Genomic DNA, 10,029 nt, shown 5'->3' on the forward strand with positions numbered 1-10,029 from the left:
ATCAATATCCCATGTCACCTTCTACTCATTTTCTAATTCATCCCAAATATTCTGTGCATCTTGCAACAATTCAGAATGGTAACAAGATTATCCAGCACAAATTCTTCCATGAGGAACCTACACTGCTAGAACACATTGTACTCATTCAGAAGTATCATGTATAACCATCTCATAAAGTAACTTGTATCATCATCCAGCAGTTCTCGGTTGACCAGACAGACATGAAGTACACACAGAACCATCCCTTACACAAAGGCCACCCATGCACTAGTGAAATGAACAGGAAACACAGCATACACAAAGGGGAAATGTGAGGTGAAATCAGTTAGTCTGCTCATGCAGAGTGGTCACTGTGCACAGTGCAGACTAAGCTCTGAACTGGAAGAAAATTCTTCTCTCATTTGAGCTGAGAGATCGCAAGTGTGCTTCTTTACATCTTATTTGTACATACAAACTGTGAATTAGCACAAACTACATTTTGTTTTTTACAAATAAAAAAAGTGTGCATATAAAAAAATACATACTGAGGGTCACTTAGTGTATCTGGTGTTTCTTTCAAAAGATGATCTTGTAGCACCTGGATTAAAAAAAAAATCAGATTTCCTTAAATGGGCAGGGGGGAGGGAGAATCCTATCATTTACATAGAAATACAGTGCTCCCGCGTCGTATGTGGGTGTGCTTTACGCAGTTTTCAGCATATGCTGAAAGCCGCGCGAGGAGAAGGGGAATAATGGGGCATGCACCGCTGCGCCGCCATGTGCACAAGCCCTATTCATTTAAATGGGGCTCGAGCATAGGCAGAATTTGCTTTACGCAGGGAAGTCCAGAACGGATCCCCCATGTAAAGAAAGGGTGCACTGTACGTTAATATCCATTAGAGCAAGAATAACATTACTATGCTATTTTATGTTTTGCAGACCGTAAACTAGATGTGGCAGACTTTAGGTTTACAAGATCCATATCATTCATAGTAGAACCTTGAAATCCACTGAGTGGTTGTTGGTGCAAAAATATATATACTTGATAATTACTGCTAGGGGGCTGGGAAGGAATTAGTTTGTTTTTATTGTATTTTTTATTGTACTTCCACTGTTGTTAGCCGCCCGGATTCCTCGTTGATTGGGCGGGATACAAATAAATAATTTATTATTATGATGATGATGATGATGATGATGATGATGATGATGCACTGAGACTATCAGTTCTACATTAGAACTTTCAGTTTTGTAAAAAGTGCAAATGATAAAATATACAAAGTCGAAGATAAACTATATATTTGGAATATACTCATTCTTCCACATTCACTGGGGTTAGGGTCACAGGACCCCATGAATGTGGAAAAATCGCAAATAACAAAAACACTATGTTGTTACTTGAGAGAACATCTCCCTAGGAATCTCTAGGTCCTCCAGCGCATCGAATTGCGTTGGAGTAGGTACAAATGCCTAGTGGAGTGTTCTCTTTAGGAATCTCTAGGTCCTTCAGTGAGACTTTTTGTTAAAATTGACCATAGAGTTGCGCTGGAGCACCTAGATATTCCTAGAAGAACATATTAAAAAAATCTGTGAATACTGTATATACTCATGTATAAGTCTAGAAATTTAGGTCACAAAATGGACCCCAAAAACCTGAGTCGACTTCTCCACGGGTCAATGTAAGTAGTGTATCTTAACTGTTAGTTAAAAGAAGGAACCATCCCCTGGTGAAAAGCAGGAGTATAATATGTGAAGCACTGACCCCCTCTACTCTCTCATCCATCCAGCCTTAAGAGTAAGCACAAACAGTTATGTTTCCTGGACTTTTGTAAGTTCTTTGACATTGTTCGTCCTTCAGATCCTTTGCTATATGCCACTAAAGTTTACCCTCGACCTATCCATGGGTCATAGCAAAATCCTTATTTTTGGCACTGAAACTTGCCCTCAACTTATACATGAGGTCGACTTATAGTCGAGTATATACGGTAATCAAATCTGCAAAAGTCAAAGCGGCAAATGTGGAGGGACAAGTGTAATTGCAAACAAAAGAGTAACTAATAAGCTTCTTAACAAAATATATTTCTGTATAGTAAAATATTTATATTCTCCTAAAAACAGAAAACACCCTTGGCCAAAAAAAATTAATTCAAAAACTGGAAAACTTACACTCATAATTTCATCTTTACAAAACAGTAAGGCTTCAGGCTGTTTACTTGGTGGAAAGGCTTTTTCAAATGCTACTTTTGCTGCTGATGCTGCAGGAGGGTAAGTATCACACTGAGCTATCAGCCAGTATCCCATAAGACTTTTTAAATGAGGTGCCAAATGTTTCTTAACTTTCAGAATAAGCTGCTCAAATGCTTCATGTGTTGCTTCCCGGACTCGGCGGTCATGATCCTATAATATTGAAAAGTAAATACTACTTATAATGCAGGAAGACTACAATATAATGCAGGAACACAAACAAATGTTCATTGTTTCTCTATCTTGAAAACAATTTGCACCATACTTTGACATCTACAAAATTGAGGCATAAAAACAATATGAATCCAATATTTTCTCTACTTCTTCATCAATATAATTTAATCAGAAAGCACAATCTTATATGACATTATTCTTCAGAACAAATTCATCTCCCCACCCTGAAAATAAATTTTACACATTTCTTTACCTAGCATAGCAAATTCAAAGAAAGATCATTTGTTCATTTTTTTTAATACAATCCAAGAGTTTTGATACTCACAGCAGATATTTTACAATAAATTCTAGGCCAATAAGGTAGAACTCCTTTAACAATCTCTGCTTCTCTTTCCTTACACATTGTCCCGAATTCCTGCATAGCCTAAAATTAAAGACAGGAACAATTAACAAGATTGTTAAAAGCACACACACATTGTGCTTGACTCTCTGTGTACAATAGTACAATGTACTCCATTTCACCTCACTTGCCTTCACTGCTGGACAACAATTTTCAAAAGCATGTTAAAACCACATAACAATACAAAAAGAAATTTCTCAAATGATATCAAAGACCCTTCAGACTGTAGCTCCTTATCAATCATTTGGTAACTGAAGGACAAAGTGCACAGTCAGTACATTCTCTCTACACTTACGAGGGTCACTCAACAAGTACTTAGCCTCACCGCCTGATGGCGCTGCTGTTACAAAAGAGTTTTACCATTGTGCAGTACATTATTTTAGAAGCCTACTGTCAAAGTTTCAGTCAATTCCCCTCATTTGTTTTGTTTTGATAGCCTTTGGAAGTGAGCGTGTAGGTCGGTTTTACAAAAATGGAAATTACTTCTAACAGGGCTTGAGTATATGCATTTTTCACCTTACACTGGGGAGGGGGGCAGAACAGATCCCCACATAAGGGTGCGTTGTACTTAGATGTATCTTGACTTTCTCTGACTGTCGATTCATCTTTCATGCTTATCAGGCATCATGTTCTGCTGAACTCAATCACCCAGGGCCAATTTTCTGCCCAAAGATGTTTCAGGGGCTACAGATACTGTCAAAACAACACTCAAATTTCAGCAACCATGGCATGAAGATAATTTCAACCAAATTGAGTCCTACAATGCAACATTATTTGTACTATATAACATAACTTTTTTTCCCCTCAAAGTATTTCTGGATGTACAGTATGTGGTCTATTTAAAGTAGTATGTTCTGGGACATATTCATTCATACTTTTTTCATTTAAAATTTGGTAACTTGTTTGCAGAGCATTTTAAAAGCATGCTGAGAATTCTGCCTGACTCCCAAGGCACACAATAATCGAGACGAGGCAGATGAAGCACAGATGGTAGAGTTGACAGTGAACATTCAAACTGGAGCTTCATTTCAGTAGAAGCTTTCTTTAAAAAAAAAACCCGATTCATTACATTCTGCAAAATAAATACCAAGTTGCACGTTTAAAGTATGAATATGGTTTCTGCTGTTGCCAAATTCCCTGAGTGGCTTGCAGGTAAGGGTAATAGCAAAATGTAGACTTGTAAAATATCAAAATGAGAAAATACTTCCCTCTATCTACTTAAAAAGTGAAAAGATTCTGTAAGAGGCTTGGTAAAATGTAAAGGACACAATAGAACTCAAGATGAGAAGTGCTGGATTTAGTGTTGAAGAACCACCTAGAGCTCTAAGATCCTCAGAAGGCTTTCTCTCAGTCCCACCACCATCCCAGGCTCATTTGGTGAGGACACAAGAGTGCCTTCTCAGTGGCTGCTCCCACCCTCTGGAACTCCCTTCCATGAGAGACTAGGCTTGCCCCCTCTTTGCTGGCCTTTTGCCGGCAGGCAAAGACATTTTTATTTCGGCAAGCTTTTTAAAATCTTGCAGGCTTGGTTTTATTGGGGGATGAGGGAGTTGGTTTTAGATTATTATTTTTAGCTTTGTATGTTTTAAATTTTGTATGTTTAAAATTTTTAGCTTTTTACTGTTTTAATTAAGCTATTTTAATTGTTTTTTTAAAATGTTGTTTTAATATGTTTGTATTTTGAGAGAAAGATGGCATAAAAATAAAATAAAATAAATTTAATAGCCCTGGCCCTTAAAATACACAATAGGTATTAAATTATATCCTATAAATGCAACCTCAATCAAACCTTTAAGAGATACAAGAAACCAACCTTTAATTTGGTGATGACATCTCTTTTGGAAAGTTTCCTGAGCACCATTCGAAAATCAGCATCAACTAAGCTGTCTATTTCTTCAGCTCCTTGAATTGCGGGAACATATCCTGGATCACGTGAAGATGTGCCGAAGCCAATGAACCCTGGAACAGTTCCTCGTTCTTTGGCAAGAAGTTCTGCTGCCCTTCCACTACTAGAGGGCTGTCAAGAGAAAGGATTAGTTTTAGAGAATGATTTCTAAAATTTGTTTACTAACATCCTTGTTTTAACATTCATTATGCTGTACATGAAGACTGCAATCCTGTGGGCCCATACGACATTTCAGCTTAGTCCTTCTGATGGCAGAAAACCTCAATGCTCCCTTGGATGTTTCTGTAGCACTTGCTTCTCCAACATTGGTAGAGATGGAGAAGTGGGCAGATCATGCGCTATATAAATAAAGCATAATATTAATATTAATATTATTAATAATAATGCAGGATCCAATGCCCTCTTGGTTGCCAGCTGTGACTCTGATACAGGGAGGAAATACATACCAGGCCTGAAGCTGACATGTATATACTCACAGGCACCTAACACAGATTAGTTGTACTCTGAGTGGGGATCCGGCAATGAATCTGCACAAAATCTATGTAAATCTATAGCACTATATAAATAAAGTATAATAATAATACAGAATCCCACTGAATTTAGATCTTTATTGTGGTAAAGACCTTTCCTTTCAGTTCATGCTTATGGCAATGGGAAGCAAATTAAATACCCCAAAGGCACCAGATCCTGTCTGACCTTGGAAGCTAAGTAGGGTCAGATGTGGTTAGCACTTGGGTGGGGGACCACTAAGAAATACCAGGTGCTGTAGCTATATTTCTGGCAAAACCACTTGTAAGTATTCCTTGCCTAAGAAAACCCAATGAAATCCATGGGGTTGCCGTAAGTCAACAGGTGACTTGAAATCATACACACAAGAAAGAAAAGAAAAAGGCAGCTATGTAGATATCGCTGTGCCATAAGCAATGAAATCCAGTGTGTGTGTGTGTGTGTGTGTGTGTGTGTGTGTCTTGATCTTGTGTGCCTTCAAGTTGTTTCCGACTTGGCGAAGGTGAACCTATGGTGGGTTTTTCTTGGCAAGATTTGTTCAGAGGAGGTTTGCCATTGCCTTCTCCTGAGGCTGAGAGAGTGTGACTTGCCCAAGATCATCCGGTGGGTTTCATACACAGCAAAAAGAAAATCATCACCTCGCTATTATGTTTTTGCCCTGGAATTCTACAAACTTCCTAACAACTTGGTATGTTTCAAGGTCCCCCTTTTGCCACAGTCATGAAGGTCTTGAGATCTGCTTTAACGCACAAAAACACTCCTTTAACCACAGAGCTGTGGGAACGGACTCCTCCTAGGACGCATCTGCACTACAGAAACTATTCAGTTTGGCATCGCTGTAAGTGCTGCAGCTCTGTCCTATGGAATCCTGGGGTTTGTAGTTTTGCCAGGTCTTTAGCCTTGTCTGCCAAGGAGTAAAACTACAAATCCCAGGAGTTTGTAGGATGGAGCCATGGTAGTTAAAGTGGTGTCAAACTGCGTTATTTCTACAATGTAGATGTACCCCTGGGAAGAGGTAAAGCAGGTGTCCTAACCACACAGGATGACTGGGGGACACCTAGCAATATATAGTAATAGTCATGCTCAAAATGGAGGACACATGGGGAATCCTCATGGACAGAAGGCTGGAATGGAGGACATGTCCTGGATGAGGAACTCTGTTCACCACAGGTAAATATGAAATCAAGGTTCTTAGTCCTGCTGAAAATGGAGGACATTTTGGAATTCTTTCTGGACAGAAGGCTGGAATGGAGAATGTGTCCTGGAAAAGGAGGACGTTTTGTCACTATATCTAAATATAAAACCATGCTTCTTTGCCCTGCTCAAAAGGGAGGACTCTTTGGGATCCCTCCTGGACAGAAGGCTGGAATGGAGGGCAGGGTCTGGAAAAGGAGGACTGGGCTGGGCATAACACTCCTTCCACAAAACCAGCTTCCCTGGACCTACTCTAATCTATCTAATGCCGTTTTAACCTTATTTTATTGAATGGCAACACGGAATAACATGCTTCATAGGCAGGTTTTAATTGTATTCTGTTTTAATTTATTCTACTTATAGCACTGTATAAATAAAGCTTAATAATAATAATAATAATAATAATAATAATAATAATAATAATACTCCAGGCACCCAAGTGGGGAGGGATGATTATCATTATTATCATTGTTGTTGTTGTTGTTACATACACACACATATACACGCTCCCACACTCTCTCACCCTCACGTTGCCCTTCGTCCTCTGCTTATTCTTGCCTCCCATGGCGGCAGCCCCAACGAAGACAAGGAGGAGAAATACAGGGCTTCCGCACCCGAGGAGGAAGGAGGAGGAGGAGATGGCGGGGAGGCTGTCGAGAGAGAGAGACGGAGTCTCCGCCCCAAGGCCCTGGCTGAGAGGCTGCTCTGTGGGAGAAGAAGGCCTGTGGACACCGAACTGTGTGCCCTTTCAAGAGATTTTGGACTTCAACTCCCAGAAGCCTCAGCCATGTTGGCTAATAGCGTGGGCTTCTGGGAGCTGAAGTCCAAAATCCCTTAAAAGGGCAATGTTGGGGGGACCACTCCCTGAGGGGAATTCCTTTCTTATAACCGTCGTCGTGTCTTTTCTGCCCTCCGAATAATAATATGTAGGGTGGAGTGAGAAAAGTAGTGGCGCATCTCTGACGCATCTTCCCAAAGACCTCGAATGCTATTATCATTCTCATTATTATTAAAATAATAATAATAATAATAATAATAATAATAATAATATATTTATTACAATAATATTATAATTTTATAATTTCTCTCTTATATAATTATATAAGATCTAATATACTAAATCGTTATATAATATGTTATTCTAATAAATATTTAATATATATAATAAATATTTAATAATATTTAATTATTTAAATCTTTATAAATATAAAATTTTAAAATATGTTAAATAAAATGATAAAATAATAAATTGATAATAATAAAAAACAATAATACCAATTAATAATAATAAATTGAAATTATTAAAATAGAATATTATTTAATAAATACTATTATTTATTAAATAAAAATAAATCAATACAATAATAAATTAATAGTAAATGAATAATTAATACTGAATAAAAATAATACTTAGTAGTAGTAGTAGTAGCAGTATGCCACCTTACTCACAGGAGGGACCAATCACAGATTAAGAATGTGTGTGTTATATATTTTAATGCTCTTTCTGACTCATGGTGATGTCTAAGGCAACCCTATCATAGGGTTTTCTTGGCAAGTTTGGTTCAGAGTAGGTTGGCCATTGCCATTCCCTGAGGCTGAGAGTATGTGACTTACCCAATGAGTTTTGGGGAGGGGAAGGACTCGAACTCTGGTCTCCAGAATCCTAGGCTGGCACCTAAACCACTAGGCCACACTGACACACACACACAAACTTTTAAGAGCCAGCTTGTTGTTGTGGTTTGAGCACTGCACTATGAATCCAGACATGGTATTTTGTGTGTGTGTGTGTGTGTGTAAATTTGGTGTTTTGAGCATTTTATACACATACACACAGAGTAGACCCTTGGTATCTGCTGAGGTGTGGTTCCCAGCACCAGCCATGGATACCAAAATCTGTGGATACTCAAGTCCCATTATGTACAATGGCATAGTCAAATGGTGTCTCTTATAAAATGGCAAAATCAAGGTTTGCTTTTTGGATGTTATACTGTATATATATTGGAATATTTTCAAATCGGGGATGGTTGAATCCGTGGATAAAAAAACAGTGGATATGGTAGGCGGACTGTAATATAATTACACACACCTCTGTGTGTGTGTGTGTGTGTGTGTGTATATATATATATATATATACACACAGTATCCCCTGCCAATTCACGGGAGATCCGTTCTGAACACACACACACCCCGGCAAAAATGGCAACTTGCAAATATTTGAGTCCAATTGAAAAAAAATGGCACATGCACCCAAGACACACATGCAGGGACGCACCACCACTTTATCCCTCCCCTGCAAATCTACAGTGCTATATAAATAAAGCATAATAATAATAACAACTTCAACAGGGAGAAATGTAAGGTACTGCACTTAGGGTGGAAAAATGAAATGCACAAATATAGGATGGGGGACACCTGGCTGAATGAAACTATGTGTGAAAGGGATCTAGGAGTCCAAGTTGAACATGAGTCAACAGTGCAATGCAGCAGCTAAAAAGGCCAATGCAATTTTGAGCTGCATCAATAAAAGTATAGTATAGTGTCTAGATCAAGGGAAGTAATAGTGCCACTCTATTCTGCTTTGGTCAGGCCCCACCTGGAATATTGTGTCCAGTTCTGGGCACCACAATTCAAAAAGGACATTGAGAAACTGGAGCATGTCCAAAGGAGGGCGACTAAAATGGTGAAGGGACTAACCATGTCCTATGAGGAATGACTAAGGGAGCTGGGGATGTTTGGCCTGGAGAAGAGAAAGTTAAGAGGGGATATGATAGCCCTGCTTAAATATTTGAAAGGATGTCATGTTGAGGAGGGAGTAAGCTTGTTTTCTGATGCTCCAGAGAACAGGACCAGGAACAATGGATGCAAGCTACAGGAAAAGAGATTGTACCTCAACATTAGGAGGAACTTCCTGATAGTAAGGGCTTTTCAACAGTGGAACACACTCCCTCAGAGTATAGTAGAGTCTCCTTCCTTGGAAGTCTTTAAACAGAGGCTTGATGGCCATCTGTCAGGGTTGCTTTGTTTGAGAGTTCCTGCATGGCAGAATGGGGTTGGACTGGATGACCCTTGTTGTCTCTTCCAACTCTATGATTCTGATTCTATGGCAAAAAGAAGGCAAAGAAGGGGCCAACTGAGCCATTTTACCACACAACTTCTCTCCTGAAACAATCTCCTATTTCTGCACTGCAGAAAAAATTCAGTTTGACACGACTTTAACTGCCTTGGCTCAATGCTATGTATGTGAATGTAGTAATTCTGAACTCCAGCGGTGATAATTTCCTGTGTATGAACCAGAGAAGCAGATAGCATTCCTACAACCCAGTCTAATGAAAAATTCAGGCATGCATACCTGCAAGGGTTAGTCAGTAGCAGCTATTAAGGTGTATAGAACTGAACTTTTAAAAAATATTTGTCATTAAAATAAAATTGTGAACTTTTGTTTCCTAATCACAAAAATACAATGCCTGCTGGATAACTATTAATTGAATTGCCTGTTAAGTGTCTCTCTTATATGTGTTTTTATGTTAATTCATATCCTATGCCTGTTTGACCATTTTGTAGTTTTTGTTGGTTTAGTGTTGTTCGTGAAAACTTGTTTGGCATCAAAGATTTTTTAAGTAGCCATGAG

General features: G+C 38.7%; 1 protein-coding gene across 1 annotated transcript in view; it reads right to left on the reverse strand.

Annotated features, from left to right (window-relative positions):
* LTN1 (listerin E3 ubiquitin protein ligase 1) overlaps positions 1-7,129 on the reverse strand; it is a 38,703-nt gene extending 31,574 nt beyond the window's left edge. Inside the window, exons 1-5 of the mRNA XM_042458152.1 lie at positions 6,925-7,129; positions 4,608-4,811; positions 2,720-2,818; positions 2,143-2,373; positions 525-577 (exon numbers count right to left, since the gene is read on the reverse strand). Coding sequence (XP_042314086.1) covers positions 525-577; positions 2,143-2,373; positions 2,720-2,818; positions 4,608-4,811; positions 6,925-6,966 — 629 coding nt within the window. The 5' untranslated portion in view covers positions 6,967-7,129. The remainder of the gene's footprint in view (positions 1-524; positions 578-2,142; positions 2,374-2,719; positions 2,819-4,607; positions 4,812-6,924) is intronic.
* Between the last annotated feature and the right edge of the window lie 2,900 nt (positions 7,130-10,029).

Source organism: Sceloporus undulatus, chromosome 3 (assembly GCF_019175285.1).
Source record: "Sceloporus undulatus isolate JIND9_A2432 ecotype Alabama chromosome 3, SceUnd_v1.1, whole genome shotgun sequence".
Lineage (NCBI taxonomy): Eukaryota > Metazoa > Chordata > Lepidosauria > Squamata > Phrynosomatidae > Sceloporus > Sceloporus undulatus.